Below are 15,210 nucleotides of genomic sequence, written 5' to 3'. Positions count from 1 at the left end.
ATTCAGGCACCTGCCTGTCCTGACAAGCTATCTCTCCAGAGCATGTGGTATAGAAAGAGCAACAGGGGCCTGCAGAACTTCACTCTCCTGCCTCAGCTGTGAGCATTCTGCAGGAGCAGTCAGCAAGGTGGAACCAGTGAGAGACATAGAGAAGCAGGTGCTGAGGAACCCTGTCATTATGGGGGGGCACTTGAGGGCCCCTGCCATTATAGGGGGTGTCTGATGATCCCTGTCACTATGAGGGGCACCTGAGGATCCCTGGCACTACCTAGGAGCACTTGAGGACCCCTGCCACTACCTGGGGGCACCTGAGGAACCCTGCCGCTATGTGGGAGAACCTGAGGACCCCTGCCACTACCTGTAGGCACCTGAAGACCCCTGCCACTACCTGGGGGCACCTGAGGACCCCCTGACACTGCCTGGAGGCACCTGAAGACTCCTGCCACTACCTGGGGGCACCTGAGGACCCTCTGCCACTACCTGGGGGCACCTGAGGACCCTCTGCCACTACCTGGGGGCACCTGAGGACCCTCTGCCACTACCTGGGAGCACTTGAGGACCCCTGCCACTACCTGGGGACACCTGAGGACCCCTACCATTACCTGGGGGCACCTGAGGACCCTCTGCCACTACCTGGGGACACCTGAGGACCCCTACCATTACCTGGGGGCACTTAAGGACCCCCTGCCACTACCTGGGGGCACCTGAGGCAGACAGACAGACTACCTAGGAGGAGGCAGGAGGCAGGCTGGGGCAGAGGCTGCAGTGGAGAGGAGAGCTCAGAGCTGGACGTGCCTTCTCTCATGGGGCTCTCAAGCCAACGCCTCCTCTGGTGGGCATGAGCTCTTGTTGAAATCAGTCTTGCTCTCCTTCCCTGTGCTAATTCTCCTCTTCGATTTCTCCTTTGGGTATTTGTAAAACCGACATGAGGACTCAGAGCTGCTGAGGGGCACAGTTTCCTAAACTGCATTCTGGAAACTGAAGGTTGTCTCTTCAGGGTTCTCTGAAGCAGCCTGGCCGCACCTCCTAGGGTGGGAGTCTGCAAACCTGTCCCTTAGTCCCCAGGGAGGGAGGCTGCCACTGCCCCCAGAACTTCTTACTGTAAACACCCTGAGCAGTGTTTCCCAGAAGATCACCTCCCCCAAAACTTGACTAACAAAGTGACTTAATTATTCAGAGCTGACCTATGAGCAGTGTAGAGCTGGTGCAACTTGTGTCTCCAACCACAACCAAGCCATGTGGGGCTGTGGCTGCTCGGGCCAGTGTAGGGCTCAGGATGAGGTAGAGCATCTCCACTGCTTCTGTGATCCCAGGACTCTGAACAGGGGCTACAGCTACAGCCCCCACCCTCTGCCCCAGCCCAGCTACTCCCAGCTCTCTGGAGAGGCAGAAGGTGGTTTGGAATTTGGCAAGAAAAGGCTGGAAGGATTCAGTCTTCATACCATCTCTGCATCTTCTTTAACATCTTTAAACTCTCAATGTGGAGCTCAAGCTGTTGTGTTTCAGGGGGCCTGGAAATTCAGTGCTAATGTCCACTTTCAGGGACACATGTCTGTTGTAGACAAGAAGGGTTCAGGTACCTTGCCAAAGGTGACTTCATGGTTGAAACAGACCTGAGACTCAGTTGCCCCCAGACGAAGAGCAGTGGTGGGTGACCACGTACGGTCCCCACTAGCCAGATGTTGATGTGGAGCTACCGGCTGCGCAAGGTCCGTGGTAGCTGAGATACATTCTCAAGGGGTTTCTTGGGAATTCTGTTTGGTGGAGCGGCCATGTCCCTGCTTCCTGGGCTTAGGTAGGGCCAGGACAAAATACTATCTATAAGGTGATGCTGTGGGTTCTTAGACTGCACCCACCACTTTGGGCTTTTGACCACTTGACTCTGTGCCTGGCTCTCCACGGGTTCCCTGGCACAAGCATGCTGGTGTGTCTCTCCTCTGTTCAGACCTTGGGGTCATCCCTATGGGTCCACAGTTCCCTGGGAGGAGGCAAGTTCTCTCACCTGGGTCGCCAAGGCTGGCAACACCATCTCTTCCGTCAGGGTGGCCAAGCCCTGGCTACCAACATCTCCCAGACCAGGGCTGACTGCTCACGCTTTAAAGCAGAGGCTGTTTATAGGTGACAGCCACAACCCCCAGAGCCTTCACTAGGTATCAGCTTAGAAGGAGCACGGTGGGAGTAAAGGATCTCCAAGCCAGTCACTGACCCCGCATCCCCACCAGCTCCCCCTGCATAGCCTCCTTGGTGCGGTCCAACACATCTCCGGGCAAGCTGAGGCCTGCCCTGTGTTGATGAACAGCCATGAGGATAAAGGGGCGGGCCCCGGTTTGTTGTTGGATGCAGCCAGTTGACAGAAATAAGGGAGAGAATGCCAACTCCCAACTCACACGCTCCTGAGCATCCTTGGCTCCTGCTTTCCTAGCCACAGAGCCGCAACCACTTAGTCCACCCCACCGGGAAGCCACCAATCTGCCCCTACCCCACCTAGCCACCCAGACCCATGCCTCGTCCCGCGGCACACCAGCTCCTCAGCGTGTGCAGACCCCCACGAGCCTACCATGCTTTACGTCGGTGATCCCATGAGACACCTTGCCACGGTAGGTGTGCTGCGCCTGGTATAGGGTCTGCTTAGAGAGCCGGTGCCATGCATCTCAGGGGCTTGGCAGGATCTGCCGTGGTCGGGGTTCAGAGAGACATTCTCTCACTTGTCTCCCTGGTCAGGTGCCTGCTACCAGTTGGGGTGACCAGAGGCACTGGGAAGGCTGGAGGCAGATCCTGGGCTGGAAGGTAGACAGGCTCTGTTCTATTCATCCTGGGGTAGCTCTTGAGGACCAGCAGCTTCTGGATGGGCAGGGAGTGTGAAGCTGGTTGGGAGACTTGGCTGGTGGTGTCTGATCGGGGTGGGTGAGCTACTGCTCCTATCCTGTGAATTGGGCAATCCTGAAACAGTGTTCGAGGTTGGTGGCTCTGGCCATGCTCAGGGTTCCTAAGCTATCCTGTCTTGTCTACCCAGCTGCCGATGAACTCATGCAAAGAGGTCATCTTTGCTTTGGGCTTTAGTGTAAAGCTGCTCCGCCCTGCAGAGAGCATCCTCACCTGGAAATTTCCTCACTTGACAGCACAGATGGGACATAGCCATGGGCTGTTCCCAATGTGAGTATGAACTCCAAGGCACAGACGGGCAGCAGGCTGGACCCAAAGCTTCTTGTTGCTCCTGTCGTTCAGGTACAGCTAGCCTGGCTGAAAGGCAGGAGGCAGAAGGGCCACAGCCTGTGCTTGGCCTGAGCCCAAGGGACTTGGGCTCATTTCCAGACTTGCCAGGTCCCTGGGGTCAAGCAGACACTAGGCTGCTAATTGAGCAGATGGAGGCATTGGTGCAGCTGCCCCACATAGGGCTATTTCTCCTTTAGGGGAGCAGGAAGAGTAAGGGCCATTGGCACATACACTCTGCAGGGACCCTGCATTGGGAAAAGAATGGTGGGAGGCTGGCAGAGTCCAGGTGTGCTCAGGATAGGAGCCATGAGTACAGAGATGTAGAAGTCTTTGCGAAAGACCAGAGATCTTTGGAGAGCTTCAAATCCTGGCAGTGTGAACAGAACACACACACACACACGTGTGTGTGTGTGTGTGTGTGTGTGTGTGTGTGTGTGTGTGAATACTGGCATATCTCTAAGGGACAGCAATTCTGCCCTTCCTCCCACCTTCACACCTGAAATCCACGGAGGGGTGTCCTTCTTTCCTCTGTATGTCCTCACCCATGTACTCATTGATTATCTGTCCACCAATGTGTCATTATTGGATATCGGCGTGGGCTCCCTGGGCAGCAACCTTCAACTCCCGTACCCAGCTCTGGGCTGTATAGTTTACTGACCTCTGGGGCATCTGGCTGCCATGTCTGGAATCTAAGGGAACTCCTAAGTGTCTAATCTGAAAGCAGAGGGCAGAAGAACTCTAGTATCTTTTTCCTCTAATGGAGCAGGCACCACCCACGGAAAGACTGAGTGGAGGTTGAATCATGGTCCTGCATGGGTGTCCTTCCTGAGGACAGCAGGAGGCAGAGATCCACTGTCAGGACCACACAGAGACCTGCTTCCAAGATAATCAGTGACTCCCACCCCGCTGCCGATACCCTAGGTCCCAGAGCCAGCAATGGCTACCATGTCAAGCTAGCCATGGATAGCTTAGGCACCCTGAGCATTTTTCTGTCTGTGTGTTTTATGTTGTTGTTTGTTGTTGTTGTTGTTGTTGTGGTGGTGGGTGTGTTTATATGTGTGTGCAAGTGCAGGCTAGAGGTGAACCCTGGCTATCACTCATCAAGAGCTGCCCTCCTTGCATTTTAAGACAGCCACTTGCTGGGGGCATGCTGAGTAGGCTAAATTGGGCTGTCTGTCTGTCTCTGCTTCCCAATACCAGAATTACAGGCACACACCACCATGTCTGGCCTTTTACATGGGTGCTGGGGGTTGAACTCAGGTTCTCATTCTTGTGTGACATGCACATCACTGACTGAGCCATCTCCCCACCCCATCTTGTTTCTTTTTAGACCAAGGACACTCTGGTTCTTTTATTTATCACATCAACACGGCCACAATATTCCCTTTATGCATTCAGCCCAACCCAGCAGTGTTGCCCAGGATTTGCTGGGGCTCCAAACTTCTCCTTCTGGGAGTTGGGCTAAGCCATCATCCTAACTGGGGGGTGACTCAGTTTCCTTATTTCTTTGTGACTTTGTCCCAGTGAATGAGAGGATCATGTAGGAGAGAGTAGGCTTTGGCTTAGAGTATATTAAAGTCAATGTGAACCAAGGACTCAGTAGCATGTGTCTCCCACCCATCTGTCTTTGTTGTCCCAGCCTGGCTGCAGCAGCCACTTGGGAGTCCACAGGAAAGCCTTGTCTTTGGAGAAGTGACTGATTTTCAGGATGCTGTCTGATCCATGGATAGATTTTCGGATAAGTGTACCCCATCTTGATTTGGGGTTCAGCTTATGGGTTCAGACTTTATCTCTGGTGCCCACCAGCTATGACTCTTGGGGGAGTGAGGCCACATGCTGAGGCATGATTTCCTTCTCTTGTAAGCAGGGTGGTACTAACTCTGATGTCTGCTCAGGCCATAGAGATGAGCTGTGAGATCCCAATGAAATCGTCCAGCCATGGCTGTGCCAGCTCTTTACATGTCCATGGAGGTACAGGAAGGTGACTGCAAGAACTGGGCATGAGCCCTTCCTCCTACAGCTTCCTATGCCCTTGACTCTGCTTCTTCCCCACCTTCCTCTCTCTCTGTCCAAGGACTAAAAAGTCTTTAGCAAAGTGATGCTGCACAGCTTGAGTCCAGCCCTAAACGCAATGCAGGATGGGTTTGGTCCTCCTGCATATGGGGAGCCCATTTACAGTGTAGGAAGGGGTTGAGGGCCACTGGAGCTGGGCTTGCTAGATGGGATGAGATGAACAGGAACATGTTGTAGCTGGCACTACCTCCTGACACCCCAAATTCTTAGCTTCTTGCTCAATTTCCAGTCCTCCTTCATGTGTACGTATACAGAGACACAGACATACATACATACAGAGAGAGAGAGAGAGAGAGAGAGAGAGAGAGAGAGAGAGAGAGAGAGAGAGAATGCTTCAATCTCCCCAAAATAGAGGAAGATAGAGGCAAGTGTGGGTGCCCTGGTTCTTTGATATCTGGTGTGTGAAGTGGGGTGCAGCTGTGTCTGCAGAACCAGCATTATGGTTGCATTATTGACAAGCCTGGTTGTTTTCCTTTCTATTACATCACATGTCAGTAAACAGTAGTGTGCAAACTCTGCATACTCTTGTGTGAGGTAACCCAGAAGCGCATGTGTGGCCCAGGTCTGAGTCCGCAGTATACCTGGAGCAGGCTTCCCTGTGCTCTGGTAGAAAGCATGGTTTCTGGACCAGAGGAGCCCGAGGGATGGCCTCAAGTGGGAAATGATAGCTGGTGCAACAAGAAAGGGCTGTAGAGCTGAGTGAAGCGGGCCTAGGTTCTAGAAAGGCATGGTGCAGTTCTGGGAACTGACCACAGGAGGGCAGGGCTGAGACTCGGAGAAGGGATGTGGTCCAGGTGAGGGAGCCTTCACCCAGGGAAGGTGGAGAAATGAGATTCTGTACTGGACTCTATGATTGATTGACTGGAGGTCAGGAGTGTGTGAGAGTGACCTCAAGGTCTTTCTACTGTGATGGGGGAATTGCTGCAGGGGCCCTAGAAGTGACAATTGGGCACTGTACTGTGGCTGTGCGGTGCCTGGGGTGCTTCCACAGTTGAACAGTTGAGATACAGAGAGTGACTGCGAGGTAGGAGCTGGAGACTGAGTGTGGAGTTCCTGAAGCAATGAAAGGAAGGAGGAAGAGGCCTCTGCCTACCTTGTGGCCCGGGACAGGGCATCTGTGGAGATGTTCAGGTGTGAGACAGGACTTGGAAGAACCTGCCCAGGACCAAGACAGGCTAGAGCACAAGGCCGCAGTTGCCTTAGGAGCCTTGTAGCAGTGGTCATAAAGGCTGTAGGGTTCTGTGTGGGAGGTATGTAAAGAGCCTGAGCACATGGATGGGGGTGGTCATGTGGACACCCAGGTGTGGGAGTCGGGGGGCAGGACGGTGTGGAGATGGACATGCACATGGATGGGGGTGGTCATGTGGACACCCAGGTGTGGGAGTCGGGGGGGCAGGATGGTGTGGAGATGGACATGCACATGGATGGGGGTGGTCATGTGGACACCCAGGTGTGGGAGTCGGGGGGGCAGGACGGTGTAGAGATGGACATGAGTGTTATTTAAGTCAGAGCTGGGGAGCTGTGTGGAGGGCGAGGAGGAAGCAGCTCTGGGAAAGAGAGGCACATGAAGTAGAAGCCTGGAAGCCATAATGAGGCATCATGGTGACCTGGGACAAGGGGCTTCACTATGAGCTTATGAAAGGGACCAGAGTCAACCACAGGGAGGGGTCTGGTAACCCCAAGGAGGATAGAACTCAAGTAGAATTAGATCTGAGGGAGAGGCACACCCACTGGAGCCTGATCCAGGTAGATCATCCTGGAACTGTCATCTCTCAGTCTCCTTGCTGTCCAGGGATGTATCTACTTTCATGCTCCCTCCTGCCCCTCTGGGAGCCAGCTCATGGGGTATCAATTCATAAAGCCAATCTGAGCTCCAGTGTCCCACTTGGGCAACATCATCTCAGCCAGTGAGATGTCTTCTACTCCCCTGACTCAGACCCAAACCCTAGAGCTGTCCCCAACCCCCCTCCCAACACCTTATTTATGTTGCTACCATGTGTCCAAGGGCCACAGTGCCGCCTACCCAGTGCTTAGACATGCAGAGCCACTGCCTTTCCAAATGTCCTCCACTACCAAGCAGGGGGTCCTTGGAGACCTTTCTGCTGAACCCAGAGTTTGAACCCCAGTGCCAACTGTTGTACTCAAGCCCTTGCTCTTGGCCCTTCCTGTGGCCAGGTTCCTTTCCCTGCTGTCCTGCCTGGAGCCACATCACATCTCACAAGACATTTGGGGGCCAAGGGGCTGCTTCCTACAGACTAGAAACCACAGCAGTCCTTGCCCTCCCAGAGCCCCACCCTACCTGGACACCTGTTTCTGCCTCTTTGCTGGGCAGTGTTCTCCCTTATTTCCTGGAGGCCCTGAGCTTGTTTGCTGGTTGGCTGGACAGCTCATCACTGTACTCCCCGGAGAGAGCTCAGGACCCTCTGCAAAGAGATGCCATGGCCTAAGCAGAGCCAGGAGATACCCTGAGTATGTAGGCAGCTTCTGTCCTCAGTTTTCATCCCCCAGCTTATACTGGGCTGCCTTCTCCCTCTTTGGGTCCTTAGATAGTGTCATGGTCTCATGATGGACCACTGCAGGTGACATACTTGGGCCCACATCATTCTTACTGTACATCTCCTTTGTCATGATCTAATTTCCCAGTTCAGCTGCTCATTCTTTGTTCTATGCTGACCTAAGATCTAGGAAGAGACTGGGGGATCCAGGGTGTTCTCAGCTGGCTCCATAAAAAGGACAGATGGGTAGAAGGGCAGTAAGAGGAATGCATGGACATGGATGCTGACTTCCAGAGTACAAGAATGTGCCTAGGGAGAGAAGCTGGCAGAGGCATGCCCCCTCCTACATCTTTCTCAGAAAGCCACCTCCCCTGTGCTACTGGGGTACACTCAGGTGGTTTAAAAAATTCCTGTGAATCACTGTTGCTTGTATAGTGCCTAGAGACCCTCAAGGATGTTCTGCTCTATCATCCCCAGGGTTCGGGCTATACTGGTGGAGGGGTGGCCTGGGCTTCACAGTGGGTCTTGCAGACACATGCCTGGGAGCTGAGTGGAGCTTCTGGGGGCATGTTTCCCGGGTGTGAGGTATGGAAAGTTCCACATGGCCCTGGCATGGGACCGGGCAAGGCTCTGCCTCAGCGGGCAAAAGGAGGGTGCTCTGTGCATACCTCCAGGGAGGCAGCCATCCCCCCCATGCACAAGTCATGTCATGTTGACATTTCCATCTGTTTAATCATAGGCTCAGGAAGACTGTGGGAAACACCATCAGGATGGAGGTCTCCAGAGAGCACACAGGCGGGAGGGATGGCTGTCTCCACAGGGCCAGGCTGCTGTCAGTCACCAGCGCTGGGCAAGCTGTACCCAGGCTCAGACATGCCTATGGGAGAAGACTGGGGTTCCAGGTTTTTCACTCTTAGAAGAGTCCACATAGCTTCGGCTGGTGTTCTAGAAATAGGAGGACCCTGTCTCCCCATCCATCAGTGTGGGCTCAGAACAGAATGAGTGTGACACTTGGCCCAGGGTAAAGGAAAGAGGCCCAGGGGTGAACAGGTTCCTGAGGAATACTGAGACTCCATGGATGCAGATGTGGTCACAGGGCCACAGCCCCCACACCTGTGCTGGATGGGTAAATGCTTCTTGGCTCCTACACAGAGTTACTGCCCTAGGAAGGGAGCAGAAGAGGCCATGGGACAGCAGAGCAAGTGCCCAGGGCCTGAGGGACCACAGCACATGGGGCTCTGGCAGCTAGCCTGTTTCTCCAATTCCTATCCCAGCTACTTCACGAGGAAGCTGCTGTGGGCCAGAATTTCCCTGTCATCCACAGAAGGGCACACACAGAGGCCAGAGTGATTTTCAGAAAGGAGGGAGGGAAAAGAGAAGAGGAAGGAGGGGAGGAGGGAGGAAGTAAAGGATGGGGGAAAGGGAAAAAGGATGGACCAAAAGGGGAAGGAAGGGAGAAAAGGAGGAGGAAGGTGAGAGAAGAAAGGAAGGAAGGAAGGAGGAAGTGAGGGAGAGAGGAGGAAGGGAAGGAGGGAAGGAAAGAAGGAAGGAAGTGATGGAAAGAAGGGAGGAAGAGTGGAGGGGAGAAGAAAAGAAGGTAGACAAGGTCCTCTCCTACTGAGGCCACAGTGGACGTGGGTGGGGTTGTGTGCCAGACTCTCCAGTTGTCCTGTGTGGTCTATGAAACAATGTCCCCCTCCGTGCATATCAAAACCTTGGAGAGCAGGGTAAGAACTCTGACCTGAAGGCTGCTGCTGCAGCCTCCTGCTGTGTACTTGGGTCCTTGGCATCATCCCTGTGAACCTGGCTGAGGAGAGGAATTAGCCGGACCAGGTGGGCTATCAGAGCAGCTGTGGGTTCAGCATGAGGCTGGAAGGAAGCTTGAAGGAAGGTTCCTTCCCAAAAAGTACAGAGATGCTTGAGTGCTGTGGATCAGGGTGAGATGGTGGCTGTGGCTCAGGGACTGATTGGTAACTTTGGTGTGTGGGCTTTGGTTCTTTGTCTGTGTTGATCTGGAGGCTTCGGTGTGGGGTCCTCAGAAGCACGCCAGCAGCAGAGCCTGGTGCCTGTGCCTCTCTGAGATGGCAGAGTATGGAGGGAGACTCGTCAGTACCCAACACTTCTGCAGCACCATGTTCCATCATGATCTGTTCCCATTTCTCTGTGTGTATTGACTTGTGAATCCCTCACTATCATCACCCTACGTCACCTCGATGTTACTGAGACAGAGCAGTCATGTGAAGAGCTTGGGTTCTGTGTGAAGCAGCGGGGAGACAGGAGATAACACCACCCTAGGTGTGTTACACAGATAAGTGGGAGGGGAAGCCACTGAGGCAGCTGGAGAGCACACTGGGGCTTCCAGGAGGTAGGGCGCCTTGGCAGGCTGATCTTGTGGTGAGGAGATGGACAGTGAAGTCAGCCTGCACCCCTGGGCCTTTGCATTTAAGCTTGACATCCAGGACATATGACAGGCAGGTTTTTCTGTTGCTATTTTCATTAGAAAAAACAAAACAAAACACTTTTCTGGAGAATATTGCATGCAATGTGGAAGTATGTGCTCTTTTTGGCTAAGAAATGGGTGCAGCCAGTACACCTCTGTGGTCCATTGTGGTGTTCTGGGCTTTGACAATGGTGTCAGAAGGGAGAATGTAGGGAAGGCACTTGCTACCAACCTTAAAAAGATGTTCATTTCCCGTCGACATCTAAGAACAGATCAATTGAGATTGTTTATGGATTTAAAACAGTTAAGATGTGAGATGGGAATCATTAAGGTGAAATCATAGCATCCAAGTTTTACATGTGAGGGCAGGAGCTGGGAGCAGAAGGCAAGAGCTTCCTTGTCTGGTCAGGACAGGTGACTGACAGGTGGGGAAACAGAAAGATGGATGGGGGAGGCCCTGCCCTCACTCCATCATTGAGTAGGAAGAGCCGGCTCCCCTGCCCCCTGCCCCAGGCACTGTCTGTGGCTAACAGGGACAGCAGCCAGTACACATGTGGACACTACCTCCAGAGGCTCCCGAAGGCCACTGTGTTTAGGTCAGCGTGGGTATTTCAGGGTCTGTTTCCTTCAGCCAGAATTTCTGAGCATCTCTTTCCATGTTAGTATGACCAGGACACATCCAAGAATGAGATCCCAGATGCTATCTAGGAACAGCGAGTCTGTCCGCGTGGAGCTTCATGGCCCTGCTCAGTCTTTGGTGCCAGCCTTGCTTCTTGTGGGCAGACAGCCTATGCCCCTTCCTCACTGGGCCACGTGCCAGTGGATTGGTGGTGACATGCCAATTCAAGGCGATGGAGCTGCTGAATTCCAGTGTCCTGATGGTTGAACCAGGGTTATTTCTTTTGAATAGCCAGCCATAAGGTCTCATGCTCCCAGACCCCCACCCCCACAACCATGCTACAAGTTATGAATGGGTTTCATTCCCACTATTCAGAAACTCAACTGCCTTCCAGCAGGAGCTTGGGGAGCTAGAGGCCAGCTGTGGGTGTCCTGTACTCCATGACCCTCTGCTATAGGGCAAGATCACCAGACTGCTGTCACCCCAGGGCATGAAGAGACTATGGAAGGTGAAGTGTTAAAACTGATTTGAAGTCTGAGCCCAAGGAAGAGGGCAGAGGCACTGATAGCCCTGCTTCCAGCAGGGGTGCCTGGGAGGCCTCCAGCAGACCTATATGCAGGGACCAAGAAGAGACCCCCGAGACTGAGGGAATGGGATACTCTGTGGAGAAAGCCTCTGTAGAGGGTGGTGCTCACAGGGACCCCATCTGCCTAAGCCCAGGACAGTGTAGAGGGTGGTGCTCACAGGGACCCCATCTGCCTGAGCCCAGGACAGTGCAGAGGGTGGTGCTCACAGGGACCCCATCTGCCTGAGCCCAGGACAGTGTAGAGGGTGGGGCTCACAGGGACCCCATCTGCCTGAGCCAAGACAGTGTAGAGGGTGGTGCTCACAGGGACCCCATCTGCCTGAGCCCAGGACAGTGTAGAGGGTGGTGCTCACAGGGACCCCATCTGCCTGAGCCAGGACAGTGTAGAGGGTGGTGCTCACAGGGACCCCATCTGCCTGAGCCCAGGACAGTGTAGAGGGTGGTGCTCACAGGGACCCCATCTGCCTGAGCCCAGGACAGTGTAGAGGGTGGTGCTCACAGGGACCCCATCTGCCTGAGCCAGGACAGTGTAGAGGGTGGTGCTCACAGGGACCCCATCTGCCTGAGCCCAGGACAGTGTAGAGGGTGGTGCTCACAGGGACCCCGTCTGCCTGAGCCAGGACAGTGTAGAGGGTGGGGCTCACAGGGACCCCATCTGCCTGAGCCCAGGACAGGTCTTATGCTCCTGGGGGTTTTGCTGGATGATCCCACCCCTCTGGACAAAGTTTAGTGTGTGACACAGGGCCCTGGGGGTGGGGCTGTGTTCTCCTCACACCCTCATCTTCATCGGAGCTATTGTCCCTACCCTGATGTTGGGGTTTCCATGGAGGCTGGTCCACTAGTAGCCTGGACACTGGAGGAAAGGCCACCCGCTGACTCCATGACTCCCTCATTCCTCAGGGCCTCCTCAGGTCACGCCCAGGCACCCCACATGCACATGTAGGCACATGTGGGCTGCCGCAGGCCGGGCATGTCCTAATTAGCCCACTATCTTGGAGTTCTCATTGAAAGCAAAACAAACCAAAAAAGTTCGTGTTTTGCCCAGATTCTTCCCTGAGGCCAAGTGGGCCTTGTCTGGGCTTCTGGGGGTTGGGGAGTGGCCTCTGGGCTGGGAGGACCCCTGGGCTTCTGTATGGACCTGCTTAGGTCTCTGATAAGGCTCCTCATTTCAGCAGCCTGACTGGAGGCAGAAGCAGGGGGTCAGACCGAGCCCCACAGCCTGGCAATGAGGAAACAGTAGTGGTCCCTTCACCTGAGCCTTGGAGGAAGGAGGCAACACTATGCAGAAGATCTCCTACACTTTCCAATCAGTGGGGTTCTTGCCATCTTTGAGAGGCATGATAGACACCAAGGCCAGACTGTGAGCAAGTGGGAGAGCCAGCATTCACTGGACACGTGGGCAGGCTGGTCTACTGGCCGGCCCAGTGTCCCCAGCTTCTGTGACAGGGCCTCAGGTTTGCCATGCCAGCCAGGTTCTGCACTCAGTGCTGAAGGCCTGCTTTCTGGAAGCACCCAGTCCCTCCTGCAGTACACTCCCCACAGATGCTATCACTCTTCCTTTTGGTTCAATGACTAAGTCCTTGGCACCTACCTCCAATCATTGAAGAATGCAGACAAGTTAAAATATGAACCTCATTGCCATGGGCCTGTACCCTGCTTCTGAGCAAGAGAGGCAGGGCTCCCTGCCCATCAGGGATGGGGCAGAAATTGGGCATGGAAAGACTGCTACTGCCTGCTGCCACCGCCATGACCTCCCTTCCCAGTGCCGCTCACTGGGAAGACTTTGAACCCAAGGCTGCAGGAAGGAGGTGGTCCTGCTGTCCCATCCTGGATTGGAAACATAACAAGGGAAATCCCTTCCCTGAGGTTCAGGGATCCCCTGGAAGACAGAAAATGTCCTCATTCCTAAACAGCCACACCAGAGAGAGCAGTCTTCCTGACCATCACTCAGATGTGTTGAGCCATCACCAGACTTACAACCATGCCGTCACATCCACTCACTCATTCATTCATCCCTCTGCTTTGTTTGGATGGAAAATGCTTTAAGCAGCCATTCTGAAATACATGCCACTCAGGGAACACAGGGATCCTGTGACTGGGGCCCCTTTGTATCTATGGCATCCTCTGTGTCTATGTGACTCTCAGTGTATATGATACGTATACTGTTTGTGGGCTCCTTTGTGTCTGTGGGATCTTGTGTCTACCAAGCCATCTGTCTATGTGTTCTTCTATGTCTGTGGGGTTGCCTGAGTCTGTTAAATCCTGTGTCTGTGGGGACCCATGTCTGTATGCTCTGTATCCTCAAATTCTAATGAGTGGGGATCCAAAAATATTTGGGTAAATTGCATTTATACTGAACATGTACAGACACGATTCTCTTCATTTCTTAAGCAGTGCAGTCTAATGACTACACAGCAGATACAGTGTTAGGTTTTGTGAGCCAGCTAGGGGATGTGTGTAGGCTCTGTAGAAATACTATGCCATTGTCTGTAAAGGGCTTTATAAGGGTGTCCATGGGGTTCCTGGGTCTGATTGCTCATGAGCACTGAGGGACAAGTGCAGAATGTGAACCATGTGTGGAATTCTGAACTTCAATAGCTACATGGTGAAAAGAGGACCAGAGCTGTGGCTGTGTGTGAAGTCTGGGTCCAACGCCCAGTACTGCAACATAAAACAGATGAAAGGAATTAGCAAATGTAATCAATAATTACTCCTGCCAACCTAGGGTCATCTGAAACTAGCAGTGAGGTGTTAGACCTTCTTTCTATGGCATAGAGTCCTTGCAGTTGGGATACTTTTCTTCACAAGCTCAAACCCTTTGTAACTCACAGGACCATGTAGGTCCTCAGAGGCTCACAGTTCAGTAGGGGACATAGTAGTGACACCTTCCAGTGGAGGACGGGACAAAGGTCAGGGAGGTGCTCTGGCTGCTGTAGCTAGGGCTAGCGCCTCTGAGCTCAACAGAGACTGTGACAAGACCAAGGTGAAGGCTTCTTCCGCTGGGAGGTAAGGCTGTGATCAGAGGTCTATAGGAAGAGTGTGAGAGTGGGGGTGTTTGAGTAGGAGGCTATGCTGGGCCAACCAGAGTTCTGCTTTATGCCTCTCAAACTCCTTCATCAGCAGGAAGGGTGCGACCATGACCTTTCTACCAAGAATCTGTTGGCAGATCTTGGGATGGAGCAGGGTCTCTCTAGTCTAGATACTCTAGAATAGGAAGCTTAACCTCTCTTTCTGATGGGGCCAGCTGTCACATCCCATGCTTCCCTTACATGGCCTTGGTGCTGGGGGAGGTAAGGATTAGGTCCCTTCCTGTTTTTAGACAGCGTTATTAAGGTATAATTCACACACCATTCAATCTGTTCATTTAAACTCAGCCTGGTGGGGCATGTAACTCAGACGGTAGAGTGCTTCCTGCCTAGAGTGTTTGAGGCCATGGGTTCAGTTCTTCAGCATGGTATGAAGTGGGCACCCTGGCGCTTGTCTGTAATCCCAGCACTTAAGAGGTGGAAGCAGAAGGATCAGGAGTTCAAGGTCAGCCTCCTAAATATTGAGCTCCAGGCTAGCTTGGGCTACATGAGATCATGTCTCAAAAACTACAAACAATAAAGCAAACAAGGAAATAATAAAATGTACCACCAAGCAGTGTTTAGTCTGAACAGATGTATGCAACCCTCACTTCTAGAACATTTCCACCTCGTCAGAGAGAAAAAGTGCCTGAGCCTCTCTACTTCTTCCTCTGTAGCCTCGCAGCCTTCTCTGGCTTTGCCTGTTCTGGGTGTTTGCT

At 53.3% G+C, this 15,210-nt stretch overlaps 1 protein-coding gene across 3 annotated transcripts in view; it reads left to right on the top strand.

Annotated features, from left to right (window-relative positions):
- Nucleotides 1–15,210, top strand: part of Tp73 (tumor protein p73) — a 47,682-nt gene that overhangs the window by 6,645 nt on the left and 25,827 nt on the right. The window contains exon 1 of one of the 3 annotated variants that reach the window (XM_036178691.1): nt 2,436–2,597. The exons of the other annotated variants lie outside the window; for them this stretch is intronic. Coding sequence (XP_036034584.1) covers nt 2,559–2,597 — 39 coding nt within the window. The 5' untranslated portion in view covers nt 2,436–2,558. Of the gene's footprint in view, nt 1–2,435; nt 2,598–15,210 lie in introns of those variants that run through there. 3 annotated transcript variants of the gene reach the window in all.

The sequence above is a fragment of the Onychomys torridus genome, chromosome 2 (assembly GCF_903995425.1).
Source record: "Onychomys torridus chromosome 2, mOncTor1.1, whole genome shotgun sequence".
Classification (NCBI taxonomy): domain Eukaryota; kingdom Metazoa; phylum Chordata; class Mammalia; order Rodentia; family Cricetidae; genus Onychomys; species Onychomys torridus.
Note: the sequence above shows the minus strand (reverse complement) of the source record. Positions and strands in the feature narration are given on the sequence as shown.